At 46.6% G+C, this 26092-nt stretch overlaps 2 protein-coding genes and 1 long non-coding RNA gene across 3 annotated transcripts in view; 1 reads left to right on the top strand and 2 right to left on the bottom strand.

The window, feature by feature from the left end:
- The first annotated feature begins 2 nt into the window (after positions 1-2).
- LOC145551595 (uncharacterized) lies at positions 3-15116 on the top strand. Its single transcript, XR_014087459.1, has 2 exons — positions 3-138; positions 14815-15116. It is a non-coding gene; the product is annotated as an uncharacterized LOC145551595 (long non-coding RNA).
- rbl1 (retinoblastoma-like 1 (p107)) lies at positions 3326-19285 on the bottom strand. The gene is made up of 22 exons (XM_081606729.1): positions 18974-19285; positions 18042-18175; positions 16395-16598; positions 16241-16305; positions 15529-15657; positions 15250-15413; positions 15086-15150; positions 14806-14977; positions 14047-14213; positions 13143-13255; positions 12962-13065; positions 12756-12893; positions 11830-11994; positions 9921-10062; positions 9641-9853; positions 9378-9562; positions 9132-9308; positions 6662-6733; positions 6433-6520; positions 5989-6137; positions 5751-5915; positions 3326-5042 (listed from the first exon to the last, which is right to left on the bottom strand). The coding sequence occupies exons 1-22, from the start codon at positions 19133-19135 to the stop codon at positions 4848-4850; spliced, it is 3168 nt and encodes a 1055-aa protein (XP_081462855.1). The 5' UTR covers positions 19136-19285; the 3' UTR covers positions 3326-4847.
- A 2255-nt stretch (positions 19286-21540) lies between these two features.
- LOC103460368 (intermediate filament protein ON3) overlaps positions 21541-26092 on the bottom strand; it is a 16654-nt gene continuing 12102 nt past the window's right edge. Inside the window, exons 5-11 of the mRNA XM_081606727.1 lie at positions 25580-25675; positions 23623-23787; positions 23415-23540; positions 23204-23347; positions 23057-23133; positions 22235-22281; positions 21541-22124 (exon numbers count right to left, since the gene is read on the bottom strand). Coding sequence (XP_081462853.1) covers positions 22009-22124; positions 22235-22281; positions 23057-23133; positions 23204-23347; positions 23415-23540; positions 23623-23787; positions 25580-25675 — 771 coding nt within the window. The 3' untranslated portion in view covers positions 21541-22008. The remainder of the gene's footprint in view (positions 22125-22234; positions 22282-23056; positions 23134-23203; positions 23348-23414; positions 23541-23622; positions 23788-25579; positions 25676-26092) is intronic.

The following is a 26092-nucleotide window of genomic DNA, read 5'->3' as shown; positions in this document are numbered from 1 at the left end:
ATATTTCAGTTGTTTCACTTTTCCTTTAAAAACAAGAAAAGAACAAATGCTTTTCTATTCCGTCAGGATGCTGTGACGCTGCAGCTCCCCCTGGTGGTCACTGGGGGAAACAACAGTTTGATTTGAAGCTACTGGGAGGTAACAGAAAATGTCGTTTCCAGAAAGCAGAGAGACAAAGAGGAGAACTGAAATAACACAAATCGGGTCTCCTCTGGTTTCTGCTAGCATACAGTTTGTATCTGCACCGCAGCACAGCTAGCTGCTGCAGGACCTCAGAAGAGGAGGTTTAAGCAGCATTCACACCATCCCTGTTCAGTTCACTTAAATCAAACTATTAGTTTATCTAGGAAGTCCGGTTTGTCTGGTGAGGTATGAATCAAACTCTAACTACAGCGCAGGGCATTCTGGGTAAATACAACCAAAGCTAACGTGTTAGCCTAGCGCTAGCAGCAGTAATGGCTCCTGGTCTTAAGCCAAAGACTAAAGAGAAATCCTCCACCTCGCTGCAGCAAACAGGAAGGCGCGGGACGGACCGCTGTCAGTCTCTTGCCTTGTTTGGAAATGGGACCATTGCACTCCGGAAGTGAAGGGGGCGCTATTTCCTATATTATCCGCGTTCTATTTAAATTTTCTTTTGAAATCTGTGATGTAGCTTCATCTGTAGGAAGGAGTTTCTCTCTCAGCATGTATTTCAACTTCTCTCTTTTATTTACTTCAGCGCAGATCACAGCTTTTAACAAATTCCGTAGCTTTCTGTGAACTTCTAAATCTGCTTTCTAGTCGCATCTTTTCGGGCCTGCAGTGCTGCTGCCTCTAGTGGCGTGGAGGTGGTAACACAACTAATATAATTAAACACTTAGCATGCTAAAGATAAATGTTATCATTTAATTTGGCTAAGAATAATTATTGCACTGTCAGTGAATGACGTCTAATAGATGTTCTATATTAACCAGAGGAAACAGTGACGCCTTCAGGAGCTCAAACTGATGAATAAAGAGGATGGATGATCTAAACAGTTTAGACAGATGTTTTTGGTTTCACCATCATTTACCTGCCATTCAAATGATTATTAAAAGTGTCTGTTAGTCTGCAGCTCATGTCACCAAAGCAGCTGGAGATGAAAAGCTAAAACTCAACAATTAAAACTTGAGATGACTTAAAACTTAAGTTAAATTTTTAAGTTGTAACATTTTAACTCATTGTTAAAATGTTAACATTGCTTAACTAGAGGTAATGTTAGCCAATGTTACCTCTAACTAGAGGTTTTGCGCGAGTTGCACTTGTTAGATCACTGGGTCTTAAAAGATAAAGTGACGTTTCTTAAAACATGTAGTCAGTGTTTTCAGCCAAGTTGATCTGAATGTCCAGGAATAATCCAAGGTATTTAAAACTTTCCATAGTTTTAACAGGTTGGCCAACGAGTGAAACTGGAACCACTTTCAGGTTTTATGTCATTTAATTAGCTCTACTTAAGAAAATTAAAAGGTTTGGTGTTTTGTGAGGGATTTTATCTTTTGCGGTTCCAGTAATGCGAGAATTAATCATAAATAATAAAGACTGGTATTCTGATTTAGTAATGTATTTATATTAGTTGTGTTACCACCTCCACGCCACTAGAGGCAGCAGCACTGCAGGCCCGAAAAGATGCGACTATAAGAAGCAGATTTAGAAGTTCACAGAAAGCTGCGAAATTTGTTAAAAGCTGAGCTGCGCTGAAGTAAATAAAAGAGAGAAGTTGAAATACATGCTGAGAGAGAAACTCCTTCCTACAGATGAAGTTATATCGCAGATTTAAAAAGAAAATTAAAACGGGAGAACACGGATGATATAGGAAATAGCGCCCCCTTCACTTCCGGAGTGCAACGGTCCCATTTCCAAATAAGGTAAGAGGCTGACAGCGGTCCGTCCCGCCCCTTCCTGTTTGCTGCAGCGAGGTCCTTCTAAAATCTGATGCCTCCATCTTGTTTCCATCTGGTGAAGAAGGAAGTTGCTCTCAGTGTCTTCAGAGGTTTTTGTGTCGTTTCCTTCAGTGGTTCTTGGTGCAGCGCCCCCACAGGCCAGGAGGGGAACAGGTTGGTTTGACTCAGTCAGAAGCTTCGTCAGAACCGCTGTAGCACAGACTGCAACAGGAGAGCCTTCATGGCTGCTGGTGTCAGCATCTGCAACAATTCTTAATAAACTACTTGATACATTTATTTAATGTTTTTGACAGAAGTAACAAGCTGCCAGTGTCTGTGGCGTTAATGTTAATTAAAAACCAACATCCATCCAGACTGTGGCTGGATGCACAAAGATACCGGAATATTACTTTTATAATAAAACTATAACAGAACAGAAAGCACAACTTAACGTCTGTAAACGTGATTCTGACTCTGTAAATCTAGTTTGGTAAAAATAAAAACTTTGCAGGTTTGTTGAATTCTGTTAAATTAAATGCAAAACAAATGAAATGAAACAAAATAAAAAGTTAAACATCAAAGCAAAACGCAAATCATATAAATGATTAATTATTCATCATCTAGACTACAGAATCTTCTGCGAACATAAAAACTGAAGGACCAATCCTGCTTCACCTTTGCCTTGAATCAGCCTCCGTGAGCGTTACCATGGCAACGCTCCTAACGAAGCAGCAACTAAAGACCCAGTTTCTTCCTCCTTCGCTGCAACATGAAGCTTTTTTATTCCCAGGTTCAGGAAACAGATTCATCAGTCATTTCATTCGCGAGCCACAAAATCCCAGAATGCATTGCAAACAAAACATGAGATGAGAAGGAAAGCAGCAGCAGATCTTTGTTAGCGTGAACTCTCACTCTGCACGCCTGGTTAGCTTTGTGATGAATCCGCGGCTGAAAATAGATCCATGGATTTTAGAGACGTCAGCATCGCTACATTATTCTGACAGATCTGTTATTACGATCTGCAGGGCAAATATCTGGATATTAGAGACAATTATTAGCAACTTCGCTACAATCTGGCAGCCGTGAGGGTGACGTCACATGCCAACTCTAAGGCTGGACGGGTCAAAGGTCACAGAAGGTCATCATTGCATTAAATGAATTCATTTTTGAGAAAAATCCCAAAATATTTAAAAGGACTTGTTTTTCAACATTTCTTTTTCTGTTTGATTTATTTATGTGTATTTTAAAACGAAGTCGGTCCTGCCTCTGTTTTCACCTCAGCATAAAACCCTGGGATGTTTTTAATATCTTAAACTGTCCAGATTCTGTAAAACATCCTGATGAAGAGACGAAGCTAAAATAATTAATGTGCAGAAATTACAAGTTAAAAAAGGAAAGAATAAAATAAAAACATTAATGGCAATAACTGAAAAGAGAAATGAACTTTATTTTACAAAAGGAAAGAAACTCAAACATTATTGCATCTTGATTAAACTCTAGATTTACAAAAAACAAACAGTTAATTTTTACTTTTACATGAAGTGAAATATAATATCTACTATCAGCCAGGATGCTGTGTAGATGCTACACACAGGCTCAAAAATACCAATAAAAACTAACAGAAAATATTTAAAACTTGATTTTTTTACCAACATAAATATGAGACTTCAGGATGTCTCACCATAAAAACATCACCAGAAACTATAAACAACATTTTTGCAATACTGTCACTCGTTTGAGAATAAAACAGGAAAACTATATAAATACAAACATATTTATGATCGTCTCATTTGGTTTCAACGTTTCCCAAAGAAATTCAAACTATTAGCATGTAGATAAAGCAAAAGCGTCAGATTCTGCTCAAAGCGAGCCTTGCTCTGACCTCTGACCTCTGGGACCACACTTTGGAAAAAACTAAATCATTTCCAGAAAATGAAAAGAAAATCTGCTGTGACAAACATCTGTGAAAATGTTCCACCAGGAAACTGGTGAGCATCAAACCACATGATGGAAGAACGAGGAAACGGAGCAAATGGCTGATTTCTACTGGTAACAAAACGATGTGATGAGTCTCTTAAAGAGACAGCGACCCATTAACCCAGGTTGGTCTCCATTTGCAGCTGAATAAAATTTAAGTCTAATCCAAAAAACACAAAAAGTCTCAACTTGCATAAAAACAGTAGATATGTACTGTTCTTCAATTATGTTCATGGGCCGCACAAAATCAGTTTGGGGGGCCACAAATGGCCCCTGGACCACACTTTGGACACCCCTGCTTTAAAAACAAATCCAATATCGACTCTATGGTCAAATAAAATCACAAATATTAAGCAACTATATGTGATTTCCAATTATTTTTAGCAAATGTGGCCGAGTGACGGACACGACTATCAGATTAGCAGTAAAATAATCCAGAAAATCTGGATTCAGACCTTTAAGCTCAAACCGGCCAAACTGACGCAGGGCAGCGTGGAAAACGGGGCCGTCCTGTAAGGCGTTACCGTGGTTACGGGGCGGTCCTGTAAGGCGTTACCGTGGTTACGGGGCGGTCCTGTAAGGCGTTACCGTGGTTACGGGGCGGTCCTGTAAGGCGTTACCGTGGTTACGGGGCGGTCTTGTAAGGCGTTACCGTGGTAACGGGGCCGTCCTGTAAGGCGTTACCGTGGTTACGGGGCGGTCTTGTAAGGCGTTACCGTGGTAACGGGGCCGTCCTGTAAGGCGTTACCGTGGTTACGGGGCGGTCTTGTAAGGTGTTACCGTGGTTACGGGGCAGTCCTGTAAGGCGTTACCGTGGTTACGGGGCGGTCCTGTAACGCGTTACCGTGGTAACGGGGCCGTCCTGTAAAGCGTTACCGTGGTTACGGGGCAGTCCTGTAAGGCGTTACCGTGGTTACGGGGCGGTCCTGTAAGGCGTTACCATGGTAACGGCGCTCCAAGGCCGAGTTTCTGTCAGTGACTCTGGCGCTCGGACACGACGTCCTGCAGGCGCTTCAGCAGAACGTCTGGACTGCTGCCGTTCTCCGGACACGCCCTCTTACTGGGCGAGTCGCATGCTGATGACATCATCACGTCGCCCTCCATGGTGAAGGCCCTCTTCCTGCTGACGGCGCCCTGCCGGATCATCCGGTTGATGTCCGACAGCTCCTGCAGGCCGGGAACACGTCCATCAGTCGGCTTCATCAGCAAAACGAAACCAAAGAACTGATAATATTATAAACTAAACTTCATCAAACGGAGGAACAGAAGAGGTTAAAACAAAAAACATGGTTTGATGTGGGAAAATGTAAAAAATTAAAAAGCATAAAAATACTTTTTTAGGCATTGAAATGCCGTATTCTCCGGACTATAGAGCCCATCTCACTACAAGCGTCTCCGCCGCTCTCGCTTTCCCACAGCGGAGGGCTGCATCCTTCAGAAAGCTGCTGCTAAGGACGCAGCCCTGCGTCTCCAGCGCCGAGCTGATTGGTTCACGCCGAGCTGACCTGCAGCGACCATCGATCTGATCAACAGCCTTCAACTTAAAAGCTGCATCGTATGAACAGGCCCTGAGTTTGGAAACGTTTCTCCGGCTGTTTGCTGCTAACATGTTTGTTCTAAATGAACAGCAGCGTTTTCTTCTTTGACTTCCAATCAGGGACGGCTGCTCTAAGGGGGCTGGCAGGGCTAACAGCAGCTGTTACACATTCATTTGTGGTTCAGTGAGTAAGAACAAAAAAGTACTTTTCTAATTGTTTTGTCAAATATCTTATTTTTCTGATTCATTTCTTAGAAGACAGCAGATTCTCAGGAGCATCCTCTGCTGAGAACTGTGCATGTGCGCGCGCACGTGTGTGTGTGTGTGTGTGTGTTTGCCTTGGACGGGCTGCTGTTGATCCTGTAGGTGAAGGAGTTCGGCGTCAGACTCCCTGCTGAGTTCTTGTGAGGTGAAACGTAGAGCGAGTGTCTCTGACTGACGCGTCGCGGCGACAGAGGCTGAGCGCGGACCGACGGGAACGGAGAGAGGGGCGGAGCGTCGGCCTGCAGGACACACAGGTCAGAGGTCAGAGCAGCGCTAGCATTAGCATGCCGGCCGAGCGTTAGCATGCCGTACCCGGGCGTCGCCGGTGGCGTAGCGCATAGCGAAGCTCTTCATCTTCAGGACAAACACCATGTTGTAAAACTGGATGAGGTCACCACGCTCCTCCTCCTCTGATTGGTCAGGATGTCTGCCTGCTGGCTGCTGACTGGCTTTCTCTGCAGCTGAAGGAAAACATGATATGATATAGCAATAATAATATTAAACACATATTTCACCCTGATGAAAGGAAATAAGGAAGAATGTCGCCATGTAGCTGAAGCTAAAATAAATAACTAGTTTGCTCATTTCTTCTTTAGTTTCAACAAACAGAAACATGAAACTGTTTTTACATCTCCTGACCAGTCATTCACAAACCCAGCTGGACCGGATATGACCTTTAACCTCCACAGTCTCCTCTGTGAAGCTGCTAGGATCACCTGTGCAGCTAACGCTAACACAGTTAGCATCTGTTCTTACATTCTCCTCCAGACACGGAGTCCACCTCCATGTTTTCATCGGCTGGCTGCTCTCTGGGAGTGTGACGAAGCAACACACTACGGTACACCTGAACACACACACACACACACACACACACACACACACACACACACACACACACACACACACACACACACACACACACACACACAGTGAGCAGCGCAGGCTGTGCAGCAGCTGCAGATGCTGAGCAGTGAGTGTTGCTCACGTGGCTGCTGGCCTGCGGCTGGCTGCGGTAACACTTCATGATGTCCTGGAAGGTGAGCGTCTCTTTGCTGATCTGCAGGGAGAAACATGGCTGCCGCCTTAAAGGAGCCGCGCTTCAACAACAGAGCCATCCAGCAACATGTTTCTGTCAACCTGTCCTGTTTTACATCTCATCCTGGAAATGTACTGAACAGCTGGGGTGTCCAAACTGAGGCCCGGGGGCCGTTTCTGGCCCTCTGCAGGATTTCAGGCGGCCCTGTGAACTCACATCTGGCTCGATGAGGCAGAAGGACACTTCATGGTGTTTTAGGGCATAACTTGATATTAGATGCAATAAACTGATTCCCATTTATTAAAGTTTCTGCATTAATTACAACGTTTACAGAAAATTGTGTGTGAGAAAAAAATGTGGGAATCTGTTGATTTTGCACGAATTTAAATTTAATATCCAACCAAATATATTAGTTCCTTATGACTGCAGCATCACACGCATTTATACTACGAATAAATTTGATAAACTAAGAATCAAACTTATATTTTACTTTTTAAGCTTAATCAGTTTCTATGAATCCTTCAGTTTTGTTTCCCAGGGGATAAAACTGGGAAACCCTAAACCCTAAACCCTAAACCCTATTGCCTTGGCGATGACGCAATGAGCGTGCGGTTGCCTTGGCGATGAAGTTTCGAGCGTGCGGTTGCCTTGGCGATGACGCAATGAGCGTGCGGTTGCCTTGGCGATGAAGTTTCGAGCGTGCGGTTGCCTTGGCGATGACGCAATGAGCGTGCGGTTGCCTTGGCGATGAAGTTTCGAGCGTGCGGTTGCCTTGGCGATGACGCAATGAGCGTGCGGTTGCCTTGGCGATGACGCAATGAGCGTGCGGTTGCCTTGGCGATGACGTAACGAGAGCGCGGTTGCCTTGGCGATGACGTAACGAGCGTGCGGTTGCCTTGGCGATGACGTAACGAGCGTGCGGTTGCCTTGGCGATGACGTGACGAGCGTGCGGTTGCCTTGGCGATGACGTGACGAGCGTGCGGTTGCCTTGGCGATGACGTGACGAGCGTGCGGTTGCCTTGGCGATGACGTAACGAGCGTGCGGTTGCCTTGGCGATGACGTAACGAGCGTGCGGTTGCCTTGGCGATGAAGTTTCGAGCGTGCGGTTGCCTTGGCGATGAAGTTTCGAGCGTGCGGTTGCCTTGGCGATGAAGTTTCGAGCGTGCGGTTGCCTTGGCGATGACGCAATGAGTGTGCGGTTGCCTTGGCGATGAAGTTTCGAGCGTGCGGTTGCCTTGGCGATGACGCAAGGAGCGTGCGGTTGCCTTGGCGATGAAGTTTCGAGCGTGCGGTTGCCTTGGCGATGACGCAAGGAGCGTGCGGTTGCCTTGGCGATGACGTAACGAGCGCGCGGTTGCCTTGGCGATGACGTAACGAGCGTGCGGTTGCCTTAGCGATGACGTAACGAGCGTGCGGTTGCCTTGGCGATGACGTAACGAGCGTGCGGTTGCCTTGGCGATGACGTGACGAGCGTGCGGTTGCCTTGGCGATGACGTGACGAGCGTGCGGTTGCCTTTTTTTTTTTTTTTTTCTTCTTTCTTTTATGTATGGGGAAGAAAGTGAAAAATGAGGGTGGAAAACGATGAAAATTAAAGTGGAATGGAAATGGAATGGAACCAGTTAAAGTCCGCGGGAGGGCAGACTCCTCTAACTATAAGTTAGTTAAATTCTGTGTGGGACGGCGGCGTCCTCTGGTAAGGGAGTTTTTTTTTTTTTTTTTTTATTTTTTAATTTTCTCTCTTTCTCACTGTTTATTTCTGTTTTTGTTTTGGTTGTGTGAAGCACTTTGAAATGCCTTGCTGCTGAAATGTGCTATACAAATAAAATTTGATTGATTGATTGATTGAGCGTGCGGTTGCCTTGGCGATGACGTAACGAGCGTGCGGTTGCCTTGGCGATGACGTGACGAGCGTGCGGTTGCCTTGGCGATGACGTAACGAGCGTGCGGTTGCCTTGGCGATGACGTAACGAGCGTGCGGTTGCCTTGGCGATGACGCAATGAGCGTGCGGTTGCCTTGGCGATGACGTAACGAGCGTGCGGTTACCTTGGCGATGAAGTTTCGAGCGTGCGGTTGCCTTGGCGATGACGTAACGAGCGTGCGGTTGCCTTGGCGATGACGTAACGAGCGTGCGGTTACCTTGGCGATGAAGTTTCGAGCGTGCGGTTGCCTTGGCGATGAAGTTTCGAGCGTGCGGTTGCCTTGGCGATGAAGTTTCGAGCGTGCGGTTGCCTTGGCGATGACGCAAGGAGCGTGCGGTTGCCTTGGCGATGACGTAACGAGAGCGCGGTTGCCTTGGCGATGACGTAACGAGCGTGCGGTTGCCTTAGCGATGACGTAACGAGCGTGCGGTTGCCTTGGCGATGACGTGACGAGCGTGCGGTTGCCTTGGCGATGACGTAACGAGCGTGCGGTTACCTTGGCGATGATGTAGACGCAGCAGAGCAGCAGCTGGTCCAGGTGCCGCCCCTTCATCAAGTCGCTGCAGTGAACCAAAACGTGTTCAAAACACGTCCAGATTTTTCCGCGCAGATCCGACGACACGTCCAGCTTCAGGCACAGATCTCTGAGCCGCACGCTGGACAGGTGGTACACCTGGAGGAGGCCAGAGGTCAGGGAGGTCAGAGGTCAAGGGCGCTCCTCCGGCCGTTTTCCGGTTCCTACCTTCCTGAAGAACAGAGCCAGCGACCCGGTTCGCCGCGGCCGCCCGGTTCCCGCCTGGGGCTCGGTGCTGGAGGTCGCCGTGGCGACGGCAACCCTACCCGGGGACGAGGTCAGCAGGAACTGAGCCGTGACGACGCCGGAGGAGTCGCAGGGTTGGACCGGGATCAGGGCGAACGTTCGCTCACCTGCACTCAGAACACAGAGCGGGTTCTGGTTCTGTTCTAACCCTAACCCTACGGTAGTTTAACCAGAACCGGACCCACCTTGCAGTGGGATGCTGAGCACGGCGCTCTGTCCTCCGATCTTCTGGCTCGTCCCAAACGTCAGCCTCTTGGCCGGAGACGGCGTCGGGCTGACGGCGACGTTCAGGCCAGCAGGGGGCGCCGGCGGGTCGTCGCCAAAGAGCCGGCGCTTGGCGCTGCCGGCGGCCGGAGAGCTGTACCGGTCATGGACCGACAGCGGAGACGCAGGAACTTCTGGAAGGAGAGAAAACCGTCGGGATCCGTGGAAACCGTGACAAACGTGAGAGGGCAAGAAACCGACCTTTCCGTGAACTTCCCAGACCCGACCGGAACTCCCTGATCCGAGGGTGGATGATGGGAGACTGGGCCATCAGCGGCAGATGAGGCAGGCCGTTAGTGGAACCGGAACCAGAACCAGAATCCAGACAAGACGAGAAGTTCACCTGCACAGAGACGGACCCTGCTGTAGATCTGACAGGAAAATATCCGGATAATTCCAGGAATCAGGAGGACGTTCATGTCGTTTCACACCGATTTTCAGAATAAAGGCTTCCTGGGATTCATGACGAGCCAGAACCAGAACCAGAACTAGACCCAGACCCGGTTCGTATTTTAAGCAGAGCTCAGACGCTAAAAACTTCGTTCTTGTCTCAGTTCTGGTTCTGAATGATCAGCCCAGCGTTTCATCCAGCCATAAATTACTGGAAACTTTGAAGAATTTAACTTAAACCAGGTTATTTTCTGAAATGAGGGATCAAACTAGTTTTACTGAGTTAAGAATGATTAGGGTTGGTTTACGGTCGTTGGTTTACGGTCGTTGGTTTACGGCCGTTGGTTTACGGCCGTTGGTTTACGGCCGTTGGTTTACGATCGTTGGTTTACGGCCGTTGGTTTAGGATCGTTGGTTTATGATCGTTGGTTTACGGCCGTTGGTTTACGGCCGTTGGTTTACGGTCGTTGGTCTTACGGTCGTTGTTTACGGCCGTTGGTCTTACGGTCGTTGGTCTTACGGTCGTTGGTCTTACGGCCGTTGGTCTTACGGCCGTTGGTCTTACGGTCGTTGGTCTTACGGTCGTTGGTCTTACGGTCGTTGGTTTACGGCCGTTGGTCTTACGGCCGTTGGTCTTACGGCCGTTGGTATTACGGCCGTTGGTTTACGGCCGTTGGTTTACGGCCGTTGGTATTACGGCCGTTGGTATTACGGTCGTTGGTCTTACGGTCGTTGGTTTACGGCCGTTGGTATTACGGCCGTTGGTATTACGGCCGTTGGTCTTACGGTCGTTGGTTTACGGCCGTTGGTTTACGGCCGTTGGTCTTACGGCCGTTGGTCTTACGGCCGTTGGTATTACGGCCGTTGGTATTACGGCCGTTGGTATTACGGCCGTTGGTATTACGGTCGTTGGTATTACGGTCGTTGGTTTACGGCCGTTGGTATTACGGCCGTTGGTTTACGGCCGTTGGTATTACGGCCGTTGGTATTACGGCCGTTGGTCTTACGGTCGTTGGTTTACGGCCGTTGGTTTACGGCCGTTGGTCTTACGGCCGTTGGTTTACGGCCGTTGGTTTACGGCCGTTGGTATTACGGCCGTTGGTATTACGGCCGTTGGTTTACGGCCGTTGGTTTACGGCCGTTGGTTTACGGCCGTTGGTTTACGGCCGTTGGTTTACGGTCGTTGGTGTACGGTCGTTGGTTTGCGGTCGTTGGTTTACGGCCGTTGGTTTACGGCCGTTGGTTTACGGTCGTTGGTTTACGGTCGTTGGTTTACGGTCGTTGGTTTACGGTCGTTGGTTTAAGGTCGTTGGTTTACGGCCGTTGGTCTTACGGCCGTTGGTTTACGGCCGTTGGTTTACGGCCGTTGGTATTACGGCCGTTGGTATTACGGCCGTTGGTTTACGGCCGTTGGTTTACGGCCGTTGGTTTACGGCCGTTGGTTTACGGCCGTTGGTGTACGGTCGTTGGTGTACGGTCGTTGGTGTACGGTCGTTGGTTTGCGGTCGTTGGTTTGCGGCCGTTGGTTTACGGCCGTTGGTTTACGGTCGTTGGTTTACGGTCGTTGGTTTACGGTCGTTGGTTTACGGTCGTTGGTTTACGGTCGTTGGTTTAAGGTCGTTGGTTTACGGCCGTTGGTTTATGAAGATGCTTCGCCTGCTGATGTTTGTTCAGCTGGTCCAGAACAGAAGGAACGACGTGTTCATGTCAGGCTGCTCACCTCCTCCACCATGGGGACTTTCCCGCCGGCGGCCTCCAGCGCGCTCCACAGGGCGGAGTCCGAGGCCCAGGCCCGGCTCTCCAGAACCTGCTCCTCGATGGCGTTCAGATGCTTCACCATGTCGCGGGACAGACCTTCCTCTGAGCGGATGAACACCTCGATCACCTGCAACAGAACCAGCTGCAGTCTGCCGCCAGGAGGAACCGGAAACCTGCCGCCGTTTCTCCCTCTAAACGCTCCGAACAGCGGCAGGCCGAGACGAACGTCGCCCGGCGATCCATTTAACGAAGGATGCACGCAAAACGCTAGCTAGCTAGCATAGCTACATTAGCAGCTAGTTAGCGGTAGCTTCAACCGCCTCGAGTCACAGAATGCAATGAGAAAATCGATGCGAAATATTGATAACGATACCAAGTCAGTATCAGATCAATAGCAGCAGGAAAGATCAATATTCAAGCTTCAGATTCTCTCCACAGATTTACTGTCATTTAATCAAAACAGTTTGATCATTTTTTGCACTTTATTTCTGTCTTTCTGTTGCTCATGTTTTATTTTGTAGCAATAAATTTTGTCCAAATTGTCAAAATTTTTAACTAATTTAAGAAAAAACAACAGAAAAACACCTAACGGTCAGAAGTTTGGTGACATTTCAGACCGAAACAATAAAAATGATCGGTGATGGAAACTAATGAGAATATTTTAGATTAAATATTCTGTCACAGTAAAACTTAAGATTAAGGCCAATTTACATAACGGATTAAACATTTTCATTTTAGATGCCTGGATTTAAGACTTTTTGATGCTGCGCCGACATCCCAGTTAGGAGCTAAACTCCAGATCCCATCGTTACAGGAACCGTCAGCACATTCCAGCAGCGCAGCGTCACTTCCTGTCCCGGACGTCACTTCCTGTCTGGGACTGGTTACCTTGAAGAAGTAGAACGGCGGCAGCTTGAAGACGCTGATGATCCAGGGGAAGGTTCTCTGGGAGCTGTAGGAGAACAGGACCACCTCCAGGCAGCAGGCCATCAGGGAGCAGTGGAAGATGTCCTGCTCCAGCAGAACCTGGCAGCAAACGCAGGGTCAGATTTAAAGGGACGGTACGCCGCCGCACTGCTCCGCTCTCTGCTTACACTCATGTCCCGGCCCTGCAGGCGCTTCGTCTCCTGGACCAGAACGTTCTCCAGGACTTTGTGGTAGAGGATCTCAGCCAGCTTCCAGCGGCTCTCAGCAAAGTCTGAAACAGGAACATTCGGCTTTAGAGTCTGAAACAGGAACATTCAGCTCCATCTGGAGTCCGGGCGTTTCTCGTACCGATGTGAGATCCCGGCGTGTCCTCGGAGTTGTTGGTGTATTGTTCCCTGAAGGTTTGTCCCAAAGTTTTGACCCGAGCCAGAATGGAGTCAGTGGGATCTCTGGAGCAGGACCTGCAGAGACAAACATGAAAATCAATGGCAGAAGTCATGAACTGTTGCTATAAAACCCCAAACTGAAGCATTTATGTTCTTAAAGAGCCGAGTCATGGTGAGGATCAGCAAACAGGAAGTTAAGACCAAAGAGAACAGAAACCTTTCTGATTGCTGAAACTATGAATGAAATGTCAAACTTCTGATTAACATGTTTAACATGTAACACGGAAACAAAGCAGATCAACAAAAAACCTGAAAATCTTTAAACAAGGGCTGCTTTCACTCCGGCTCTGTTCGGTAACCTCGTCTGGGTTCAGTTTGAATGTGAACGCCAAGCGGACCAGAGACCGCTCCAAAAGCAGGAAGTGGACTACAGCGCAGGGCATTCTGGGTAAATATAATCTGTTAAGCTAGCGCTAACAGGAGAAATGGCTCGCAACAAATGGAACCAATGCTGCAGTTTGGTCCCAGTAGAATCGGGTCTACCGGGCTGAAGGAGGGTCAAACGGCGACGCGGCAGAGGGACGGCGCCACGCCGCAGCAGAGGGACGGCGCCGCAGCAGAGGGACGGCGCCGCAGCAGCGGGACGGCGCCACGCCGCAGCAGCAGGACGGCGCCACGCCGCAGCAGCAGGACGGCGCCACGCCGCAGCAGCAGGACGGCGCCGCGGCAGGGGGACGGCGGCGCGGCAGGGGGGACGGCGGCGCGGCAGGGGGGACGGTGCCGCGGCAGGGGGACGGCGCCACGCCGCAGCAGCGGGACGGCGCCGCAGCAGCGGGACGGCGCCGCAGCAGGGAACTGGAGCCAACCTGAAGATCTGCAGCAGGTTTTCACTGGGAGCCATCCTCAGACCCGCCACCATGCTCTGCAGCCGGCTCACGCTCTGCGTCGCCGCGGAGACGGGCGTGAACAGCAGGTCCTTCTCCTTCAGGTAGACGCGTCCTGTCAGGGGAGTGGACGGGGCGAGGGAGCCGCACTGCAGGGGGACAGAGAAAATACTTAACTTCCTGTTTGCTGTGAACTTCATGATAAAATAATGAGACCAAAAACAGGGACGATTTTGTTTTTTGGTTTTAGGAGGTTTGATTTTTTTCTGCCCTGCGACAGACAGGCGACCTATAGAGGTCACCTGGACAGGTGACCCCGCCTCTCGCCTGGAGAGGAGAGGCAGCAGCTCCTCCTGACCCACTAGGGCAGGGGTGTCAAACTCCAGTCCTGAAGGGCCGCTGTCCTGCAGTTTTTAGATGTGCCACAGGTACAAAACACCTGAATCAAATGGCTTAATTACCTCCTCAGTTCTCCAGAGCCTTGCTAACGACCTAATTATTCTATTCAGGTGTGGTGCAGCAGAGGCACTTCTAAAAGTTGCAGGACGCCGGCCCTCGAGGACTGGAGTTTGACACCCCTGCCCTAGGGGGTTAGAAAATGGATGGATTACATTTTTCTTAGGATGAAAACAATCTGTGCCTGTAAGAGACTCCAGCCAAATGTCTCTCTCTGTCTCTCTCTCCTCCCCCCCTTTTTCTCTACCCCCTTTCCCCTCCTTTCTCTCCCCCTCCTCTCTGTACCTTCTCCAGCTGCTGCCCGTCTCTCTGAGCTGCAGCCTGGCTGGCGACTCGCTCCTGAACAAACTTCCTTGGCGTTCCGATTTCCTCGTCGGCGTCGGCTCCCAGGAACACTCGCTCATCGAAGTCTCCCGCCGTCAGCACGTACTCCTCGTACTCCCTATTTATGGCTTTACTGAGGGCACAAGGAACGCTCAGCACCGGAAGGGAAACGCAGCGCAAAACGCAGCAGAAAATCATAAAAATAATTATTACAGAGCAAAATGGAGCTTCTGTTTCTTACTTGTTGTCAATAAAGTTCTGAGGATCCAACATTTCAGTGAAAAGCGTTTCGTTTCCTTTCAGGATCTGATGGACAAACACAGAGAGGAACAGCATGACACTGGGTTAGGGTTATTACCTGGTTATTACCTGGTTATTAACTGGTTATTGGTGATCAGCCTCGACCTGTTTGTGGAACAGTTTGTGGATGTACGGTTTGAAGTAGTGCTGCTTGATGCCTTTGGCCTCCACCACCAGGCCGTCATGCAGCTCACACAGCTTCTCCAAGACGCAGGGCGGAGCCTCGCTCTGGGGGGCGGGGCCGTCCAATCGGAACGAGGGAGGCACACCTGCAGACCCACAGGTAGGAAAACATTCAGTGATCCAGTCTGTCCATTTTGTTGCCGAGACTGCTGGGGCCTCCAGCTGTCAGCAGGTGAGGGGCCTGCTGCCGTGCCCTCTGACCTCTGAAGCCGGGGTTGATCAGCTCCTTCCTGTTGGCACACAGCAGGGCGTTGCCGAACACCAGGTCCAGGCAGCAGAGCAGCAGGTGGTACGAGTTCACCAGGTCGTCTCCGATCATCCGGAAGTTTCCTGCAGGGAATCGAATCCTCGCTCAGTTCGGCACAAAACCACCCAAGAAGAAGAAATCAGCTCAACGCAACACAAGAACTAAAACCGATTAAGTACTTTTTCAGCTAAAGGTCATTTTATGACCTCATTCTGCGTTTTGGAGCGCAACTATTCGCTCTGTTCAGGAATCGCTCCGACACAAATCCATCCAGTTCACAGCTGCAACTCATGAGGATTTTGGTAATCAATTATTCTGACCACTGATCGACTAATTAGGTGAAATAATTGGCACATTCTACAGATTTAACCACTTAAACCTTTTTGTACAATATTAGAAATACATTAAAAAATGACGGCAGCACAGTGGCTCAGTGGGTACAGCTGTTGCCTTGCAGCAGAAGGTTCTGGGTTCAACCAGTAACTAACTTCGTTGGTGATTATTTCAATAACTGATTAATAGTTTCAGCCCTAATTCAGAATATATATTATAACTGAATAAATGATCATAAAACACATTGTTGTTGTTCCCTGCAGCACAGAATGCAGAGAGCAGGAAACACGTCTGCAGCGCCGCAGCAGAAACTGGCGGATCTTCTCTGGATACCTTTAGTGAAGACGAACAGCGTCCAGCAGAACTTGAACACATCGGTGATGTGACAGGGCAGCCGCCTGCAGGGTTAAAGAAACAAACACTCACAGTGAGGCTGCCAAAATAACGACGCTGCTTCACCGTTAAACCAGCGTCAACGCCGCCGTACCTGTGCTTCCTGCTGCGCGGTTGCCGCGGTGCTTCGCATCCCTGGGGATTCACGAACATGTCCCTGAAGATCGGCTCGAACTTACGGAAGATCACCGTGGAAACCTCAAAGTTGCGCTCCAGCCGGTCCATCCGCAGCCTGAAGTCCTGCGACAGGTTGGACATGTCGGCCCATTTCCGCATCTTGGAGAAGAACTGGATGAGGCTGAACAGGGCGACAGCAGCAATGTCCAGTCAGAAAATGGAAAAATACGGAGCAGAAAACCTTCGGCTTCGGTCTTGGTGTCTGGACATGAATCATAAATCAGTCGCTGCCAAACGGCGACGGTTTGGTTTCAACGTTTCTGTCACCAACCTGCTTCTCATATAACCTGACAAACTCACTGCAGATCCTCCACATGAGAGATCGTCGCTGATTGGCCGGCGGCTGCAGCATTATTACGAGAGCTTTGATTGGACTAGGTCACTATTTGGTTACTTCAAGGCTAATTTCTTATTATTTTTGAATATTTTCAGAGATTTTCTTATGTTTTCCAATGTTTTGTGATAATTCATAATACATTTATGATAATCACCAACAGCTTTATGATCAATTCTGGCATAAAACTGTCGGTTTTATGCCAGAATTGTTTATGATGCTTATCTAAGTACTGACTGTCCAAACGTTGTGGTAGAAAACGTTTGCATGTAAAATCTCGATCCAACATCTGATCCGTTTCACTGCTACAGAGAAATAAACGCACTAGATCTGGACCTGTGTCTCAGTCAGTCGCTCCAGGATTTCCTGTTCAATTCTGTGGTTTTTGAAATTAAAATCTATGATTTTGTGGCGCTGCTTGACAAATATTTGGAAGGAAGTTTGTAAAAAAAAAATTATCTCAAAAAAATCTGCATAAAGAAGAAAAAAAGTGAGAATCAACAAACGGACAAACATGAAATAACTTGATTTTTGTTCCTTTGTGGATCACAAACCAAAACTTTACATGGATCAAGGCTAAGGCAGCAGTAAGAAATACCGCCCCTGCTGGTGGGAGTTGGCATCACTTCCACAAAATGCTTTTGAACATTTTTGCTGAAAATTTGAAATAAACATCAATTATTTTGCATTAAATGAGGAGGAAATGTTGATTTTGTGTGAATTTCCACAAAAAACTGGAATCTGATGATGATAATGATGATGATGATGATGATGATGATGAGGAAGACTGGAAGAAACGGGATGGCTGCAGCTTTATGTCACTTCCTGCAGTTCCTACTCTGACTCAGGTTTTGGTAATAAAAGCATTTTGACGTCATATTTGCATCTATAAACTTTTCATCTACTATGTTTAAAGTTCGGTGTGAAACATGTTAATATTCATGATTAAATAAAACTAATTTCCTCAGTAAAGGTTTGAAAACGGGTTTCGTGAACGCTGCCCTCTGCTGGACAGAGTTTGGCCGACAGCTTGAAATTATTAAAAAGAGCAAAAAAAGAAAAGAAAAAAGCTTGGAGTGAATTTTGTAATTTCAGCATCTCTGTGATGTGAAAGCTGCTGCAGGATGTGATAAAAACGTGGATGTTGTTGACCTGCAGCTGAACTCATCGCTGCTGGATTCAGTTTTTCTGGAGTTTTAACGGTTTCTGGTGAAGCAGGAAGCGTCTGACCTCAGCTTGGCGCAGCGCAGGATCCTGGTGAGCGAGACGCAGTTCCCCTCCATCAGCCCCTTCCCCACGGTGGGAGTGGAGCCCTTCCTGCAGGCCGCGTACAGCGCACAGGCCAGCCAGTGGACCACCTCTCCCTGGACACACAGCAGCAGAAATCAGCACAGAAAGTCTCTATGTGACTTATCAGAAAGAAGCATCATTTTTACTTCATTTTAGTCTGAAAATAGTTTTTAACCTCAGAAAAATAACTTTACACTGTGGTTTAAAACTGATTGCTATGGCGTGATTATTTATTTCTCCTAATCTCAGGATTGTTGAGGGAAAACCCAGAGCAGGAAAACAAAACCAGTAAACAATAATCCACCGTCCTGCTGAGCTTCTGGCTTAGCAAAAAGGAAAAGCATCAAATATAAGTTCCCCGTTTACTGCTTATATTTAATGTTTTTTATTGTAATAAGTTATTTTTAGCAAACCCACAAGATACCCAACATGTAGATCTTTGTGGTCTTTATGGATTATATATTATTAAACCTGTAACATGTGGCATATGGGACATGATGCTGACCTGCATGGATTAGACATATGAATGAGTGCAATGAATATTAATATAAATGAAGGTTATATAGCGGTGCGGATAAAGACTAAAAAATATCAGTAATATTGTAAAAGTTGTTTATAATTATCTGATTTTGGCCTCATTCATTTTACATGTTTACTTTGTGTCTTAGTTTATCAAGTTCAAACTGGCGACGCTCTTTAAAAGGCGACCCAGGTAAACATCCGTTTCTCAGCGGGTCGCCCCAGCCCTTTAACCCCGGGTTTGCGTCACTCGGTCGGGGCTTCCCTGCGGCCTGGTCGGAGTCCCCGGAGCAGTTAAAGTTAGTTTTTATCAGCAGGCCGGCTGGTTCAGCAGAAACGGGGCGCTTTCCCACCTCCAGGGTGTATGTATCCCATATGGCTGTGAAGTTGTCCATGGCTTCAGCTGCCGGCTGCTCGTCCATGTTCAGTTCTTGACACAAAGTCTCCAAACTCCTCCGGACCGAACTCTCCTCCATCCTCCCCGACTCGGAATCCGACGACTCTTCGCCCCGCATTCACACGCTGACACACGGCCGCGGTTCCCACCGCAAATCCCCCTCCCACGGGCGAAAGTTAAAGACCGAAACGCGGCGCAGTCCCCGAACACCAACAACACCATCCACGAGCGTCAAACTTCCGCCACCATTACCCACAATGCATTGCGTTGGCGCGAAAACTTCGGGGTTCCGACCAATCAGACGCGAGGGAAGCGTCGCTGCGGCAAAGCGCCAATCCAGAGCCGGCCAGCGCTCACGCGCGACTGTTTGGTATTTTATAAACTTTACCAAGAATTTCACCGCCGAATCGGTTCATATATTTTATCTGTATCTTGGAAATAAAGCACCATGAAATCACATATATCTTTTATTAATTGTAAATTATTGTCTGAGGATTTTTGCAGCCTTTTTCATATAACAATCGAATATTGATATGATTTCAATTCAAAATATTTTATTAATTGTAAACGGAAATTAAATGTTGCAATGCATATTATTATTATTATTATTATTAACTTTGGATATATTATCCAAAGTTCTTCCGAGAGCTGTAGGTGCTGGTGACGGTAGGCAGGATCTCCTGTTGCTGTCAGTGTTACAGCGGTTTTAAGAAGCATCTGACTTAAGACACACTGTTGTAAAGCATTTGCATGAAGAGGATGCTTAAGGTTTCACAATTTATTCATTTACTTTTTTGATGAAGGAATCTTTTCTTTCACCGTCATCTCCAGTGGTTCCACAATCATCCTCAGAACAGAACCAGAACCAGAACCAAAGCAGAACCGGCCCTCTTTATCAGAGTCCCTGAATCTGATGCTGCTGCCCCAACAAAGCATAAAATAAAATAAAAAGCATGGAAGATTTATTTTTATTTAAACAACTTCTTAATGGTTACAGTTTCCTTGAATTCATTTCAGTCCCAAAATACAACTACGATACTACTAGTAAAATAATATATGTTTATTCATCCAGGCATGTTTTCTGTCGTGATGATGTCATTTCCTTTTTATGCTAATAGGTTCTGGTAACAGGATGTTGTTTAACACAACTTGAGTTCATTATTAAAATGCGTTGATGATTGAAAATGACTAAAATATTGTTATACTTTTGACGGTTCATATAAATTTGTGAACAAGAAGGTGAGACAACAGAAGAATGTCTTCAGGGGATGCTATGTGGGGTTTTTAACGTTTGAAAACATTTTCACACAAGTATATTTGCATTTTGTCTCAGGATGAGAATAATTTACACAACTGAACATGTGTTGACATTTTTAGGGTTGGACAGAAAATATAATCCATTTCTGAAATGGATTATATAATTTAATTGATTTATCATCTGAAAACCCTTCCAATGGGCTCACCACCTGTCGGAGGGGCCAAAGGGGTCGGGTGCATTGTGCTATGGGCGGCAGCCAAGGGAGGGGACCCTGGCGGTCTGATCCTCGGCTGCAGAAGCTCTTCGGTCGTGGAACGTCACCTCTCTGGTGGGGAAGGAACCGGAGCTAGTGTGTGAGGCTGAGAGGTTCTGGCTAGAAATAGTCGGCCTCACCTCGACACATGGCTCTGGTTCTGGAACCAGTCTCCTTGAGAGGGGCTGGACGTACTTCCACTCTGGAGTTGCTCACGGTGAGAGGCGCCGGGCTGGAGTGGGCATACTTGTTGCCCCCCATTTGGGCGCCTGTATGTTGGGGTTCACCCCGGTGAACGAGAGGGTGGCCTCCCTCCGCTTACGGGTGGGGGGACGGGTTCTGACTGTTGTTTGTGCTTACGGGCCAAACGGCAGTTCAGATTACCCACCCTTCTTGGAGTCCTTAGAGGGGGTACTTTAGCTTTGGGTCATGACCGAAAGAACCAGATCACGGGTACAAGCGGCCGAAATGGGTTTCCTCCTCCGCAGGGTGGCTGGGCTCTCCCTTAGAGAGAGAAGCTCGGTCATCCGGGAGGGACTCAGAGTAGAGCCGCTGCTCCTCCACGTCGAGAGGAGCCAGTTGAGGCTCGGGCATCTGGTCAGGATGCCTCCTGGACGCCTCCCTGGTGAGGAGTTCAGGTCCCACCGGGAGGAGGGGAGACCCAGGACACGCTGGAGGGACGATGTCTCTCTATGGCCTGGGAACGCCTTGGGGTTCCCAGGCCAGCTGGAAGAAGTGGCTGGGGAGGGAAGTCTGGGCCTCCTGAGGCTGCTGACCTGCGACCCGACCCGGGTAAGATGGATGGATGGATGGATGGATGGATGGATGGATGGATGGATGGATGGATGGATGGATGGATGGATGGATGGATGGATGGATGGATGGATGGATGGATGGATGGATGGATGGATGGATGGATGGATGGATGGATGGATGGTCTGAAAACGGTGCTCTACAACTTACTGTTATTCATTTGGACCAGTAGACTGATAAAATATCAAACCAGATGACCTCATGCTGTTAGAGTTTATTTATTGGTCTCAGATAATGTTCCCTTACATCAGATTATAGGAAGAAATCATGTTTTCTATCACATAAATCCATTTATTGAATTAAATCAGTCATAATACCACCATGTTTCCAAATTGAATGTCTCTTACATTTTATTTATGTATTTAAGAAAAAAGTAAAACTCAGCCGTAAAAATAGTTTTTATTTGTGAATTACCATATAGTTAAAATAAATTCAGTCAAATCCATGATTACACTCCTACCTAACGATGATTATTAGATTAATTCATTCACCAAGGAGCTGTCACTACACTATAAGTTTATCTCCTGTATTTACTCTTCATATATAACTGAATTAAATTTAAGTAACAGTTACTCTAAATAATTGTTGTGTGACTAAAACACACCAGGCTTCCCGGTTCTATTGCTGAGTTTACATGAGCTCTACAGGTTGCTGATTCCTGAGCGGATCAGTGGGAGCTGTATCTGGAGTTGTCTCTGGTCTCGATGGTTTTGATGAGCAGCTTTGGAGCCGGAGAGCTGCTGCTGCTGCTGCTGCTTTGGTAGCCATTACTGTATTTAGGAACTGGAGAAACAGGAGAGAACCAAAACAAATAAAGAGTCTGTTTCTGTTAGTCGCTGCTGAAATGATCACGGCGACGCTGCAGAGAGAGAAACGGCTTGGTGAACACGTACCGGGGCTGGAGACGGCCTGGATGCTCAGGATGGACTGCTGCCCAAGTCTGAACCAACAAAAACCAAAATTAAACTCCCGTCATATCTCACCTTCCTCTCAGTCACTGGAAGGAGTCGGTGGGATTAAGTCGGTTATTTCTAACTGATGGATTCTCATTCCAGCAGCTGCTGTGGCTCATTTATTCGTTACAACTTTATAATCATAAAGTCCAGTCTTTAGTATTATCTCTGATGAAAACGTGCAAAGACTTTAATGGTGAATTTACTGTCATATTTTCTGGAGTGAATATTTAAAGAAACAGAAACAGAGTTTCCGTCAGTCTGTCCTAAATGATGAAACTCGATGTTCAAACTCAAATGATCAATAATCTGTCAGTAAAGCCGATCAGCTGTGACCTCATCACTAACTCTCTCTGCAGAAATACAAGTTTAAGTGAATGATTCTTTAAATTGTATTTTAAAACTAGGCCAGATTTTAACATGATAAGTAAAATAAACCTGGTCATTAAAACAAACTCCTTCATCTACTGAAAGTTTCTTAGAAGTTATTTCAAATGCACAAAGATATTTGCACTTAAATGAGACAAAAACTCTTCTCTGTGTTTTTACAGTGTTGTGGTTGGACCTTCTGATGAAACAGACTTTAGGTCAAAACTCGTCATCAAAGTTGAACAGTGAAGTGGTGAAGAAATGATTTCTCTTTGCTGTAAACGTGTTGAGGCTGAAGACTCTGCTTTTCTCTGAGTTGTAGATTTTCTGTCTTTGTTTCAACTGCGAAGTTTTTCAGTGTTTCTGTTTGTGTGTGATGTGCTTCCTGTCTACCTGTCCTCCTCTCCCTCCAGCAGCTTCCTGTAGGTGGCGATCTCGATGTCCAGCGCCAGTTTCAGGTTCATCAAGTCCTGCACAGGCGACAGATGAATGATTAGACTTCCGTCAGCAGCTTTTGGTCTCGTCCCGCCGGCGGCCCACCTGGTACTCCCTCAGCTGCCGGGCCATGTCCTGCTTGGCTCTCTGCAGAGCGTCCTCCAGGTCTCGGGTTCGAGCTTTAGCCTCTTTCACCGCCAGCTCTCCTCGCTCCTCTGCTTCAGCCAGCTGGTTTTCCAGACCGGCTCGCTGTTGAGGCGAGAAACAATCAGTGCTGGATGTTCATCAGATGTTTCTGGATGAGTCTGAGCTGCACCTGCGCTTTCACAGCCTCGATCTCGCTCTGCAGACGGCTGATCAGCCGGTTGACCTCGGCGACCTCTCCCTTCACGATGCGAAGCTCGTCTCCAAACTGACTGGCTTGGACCGACATCTGGTCAAACTGGAAACACGACAGCCTGTCACTCTGCATCTTCACACTCTGACCGGCAGCTGGACGAGCCGAGGAAGCGGCATGGCTGCACCTTGCTCTTGTACCAGGCCTCGGCCTCCTCTCTGCTGCGGGCGGCGATCTCCTCATACTGGGCTTTGACTTCCACCACGATCTGCTCCATGTTCAGGCTGCGGCTGTTGTCCATCTGCACCACCACCGACGTGTCTCTGATGCTGGCCTGCAGCTCACGCAGCTCCTGCACAAAACGTTCACAGAGAAACCTGCTGGTTCACAGGCAAGTTAAATCCCTGGCCTGTGATTTAACTACTCCCATCAAGGCCGGAGATCCCATCTCATTATCGGGGGGAAAATAAGCAGGGACATTTTTTAAGAGCAATTTTGGGGGGGTCAGCAAAATGACTGTAAAATGTGGTTTAAATTCTTCAAGCTGCACCATCCAAATTGACTAGTAAGTATCAATGAATAACAAAAGTGTTTTTCTCAGTAAACAAACTAAGATTCAAACGTTGTTTAGATCTGAGTTTGGTTCAGAGTCTCAGATCTAATCTCTGCTACACCTTTACAAAAATTAAGACCCACTAAAAACACATTTTAATAAGTAACTCCACTTAAAATTCCTTATAAATATTGATTTATTGCAGTGGTTCTCAATACAAGTCATGTGTTATTCAAATTATAACTTAAGTTGCTTTAAACTTATATCTTTGGTTGTTTTTTTCATGCTAAAATCTATAAATATGTATGAATATTTGGGAAGTATCATAACTTAAACTTAAAGGTCAGCACCAAAGTTTTCTAGAACAATATTCAGATTTTATTTTGTGGTTTTAAAGGCTCTACATTGAAGATGGTAAGAAATAAAGACATACTTTATCTAGTTTTACTGCCAGCTGCAGTCGCCCCTCGGCTCCCATACTGAGCTGTTAGCTAATGCTAATGCTAACACTCAGCCGCTCCCGTTTCAAACGCTTCTTATTAAAGTAAGAGTCAGAGAGCTAAATATAATTTAAATAGTGTCTACCTTCGACAGAAAAAGGAGCCAAGTCTATGAAAGCAATGTAGCAGTTTTGCTAGTTTTGATTTCCAAGTGATGAAAGTTATTTCATTACTTTCAGCCAAAGTAATGAAATAATGAACTGCGGACTGGTTTTTATTGTCAGTGTGTTTCTTTCTATTGAGCAGTGAAAGTAAATAAAACGTGTTAAATGTCTTTTGCTTTAAGTTTTTACTTACTGGAGGGTTTTTTGTTAGTGCTGCAGAGCCACAGCTAGCAGCTAACAGCTAGCTCCTCACTTAGCGGTTCTAACGGAGCCGGTACCGATCAGCAGGCAGCTGTTGCTCCGCCTTCACTTTGGACTGAACCATTGTTCTAACAATAGGGGGGGGGCGGGGCTACAAATTTATTCTTATTTTTTTCTTAGTTGAATGACAGATTTACTTCATTCTTTGTTTCTATTGCATTTTTATATTGATATTGTTTAAATACAAAGGTTTCTTTCATGATTTCTTTGGGGGGGACAATTCTAGACTTTTCCAAGATCAGGGGGTCCAGACCTCCCCGACCCCCCGGGATTTACGCCCATGCTCACAGGTTCTCATCACTGCAAAAACACAAGATATTACAACGTAGTTTTGGTTTCATTTCTACTTCTAATATATTATTACATTTGAAATAAGACAAAACTAACTAAACTGTTCAGGTCAACAGTTCCTTTAGGTTTTTGAAAAAGTAGCTCTGCTAGCGGAAAACTGAGTTGAATAATCTGCTAAAACTAGAAAAAACTACTGGGCAATTGTTTGTGTTTTTGCAGTGTTTTGTCTTTATTTCTATAATATTAGGCTGAGCTGAGGATTTGAAGATGCCTAAACTGCAGCTAGCGCTGCTGCTGTCCACCTTTAGCTTTGACTCTTATGATGAGACTTAAGGACAGAATAATAAACTCACAACATGTGAAGTTTTTATCAGAAACGTCAGACTAAAAACAGGAAACCATGAAGTTTTTCCTGGCTTGAACAGGCTTCCACACCTCCTCGTAGACGCTGCGCAGGAAGTTGATTTCATCGGTCAGAGCGCCAACCTTGTCCTCCAGATCTGCTTTGACCAGGTAGGCCGAGTCTACATCCTGCAGACATTCACCCACAAGGACAAGATAGGTTTAAAACCTGCCAATCCAGATGAGTTGAAGTGTGCTGTAAATGTGAAATATAGTCATTTTAACTAAAATAAAAAAATCGGTTCAGAAAAGTGTTTCAGAATAAAAGCATCTTCTGATTATTGACCAATTATTGATCATTATTGATCATTATTTATTTGTGTTTGTATATATAATTATGTATTGATATTACTAAATAATTTATTAAATAAATTATGACCGACTGTGTGCTTTTTAATCTGCTCATCATACATCAATATCAGAATATTCCATTCCTATTCTATTGTTATAGCCACTAAGCATATTTAAATATGCTGAACTATGTATTAAAAACATACTTAAATAATACAATTGTTTATAAATGTAGCTTTGATAGATGATTGAATT

Source organism: Poecilia reticulata, chromosome 5, assembly GCF_904066995.2.
Source record: "Poecilia reticulata chromosome 5, P_reticulata-male-v2, whole genome shotgun sequence".
Lineage (NCBI taxonomy): Eukaryota > Metazoa > Chordata > Actinopteri > Cyprinodontiformes > Poeciliidae > Poecilia > Poecilia reticulata.
This window is presented reverse-complemented; position numbering and strand designations above follow the sequence as displayed.

What these genes read in the sequence shown, in the direction of transcription:
- rbl1 (XM_081606729.1), bottom strand. Translation starts at nt 19,135, where the DNA reads ATGCGGGGCGAAGAGTCGTCGGATTCCGAGTCGGGGAGGATGGAGGAG. An exon ending in TGCAGGGCCGGGACATGAGT is followed by an intron (nt 12,894 to 12,961) that starts GTAAGCAGAGAG and finishes GTTTGCTGCCAG; the next exon opens with GTTCTGCTGGAGCAGGACAT. An exon ending in GCGTCTACATCATCGCCAAG is followed by an intron (nt 6,734 to 9,131) that starts GTAACCGCACGC and finishes TTCTCCCTGCAG; the next exon opens with ATCAGCAAAGAGACGCTCAC.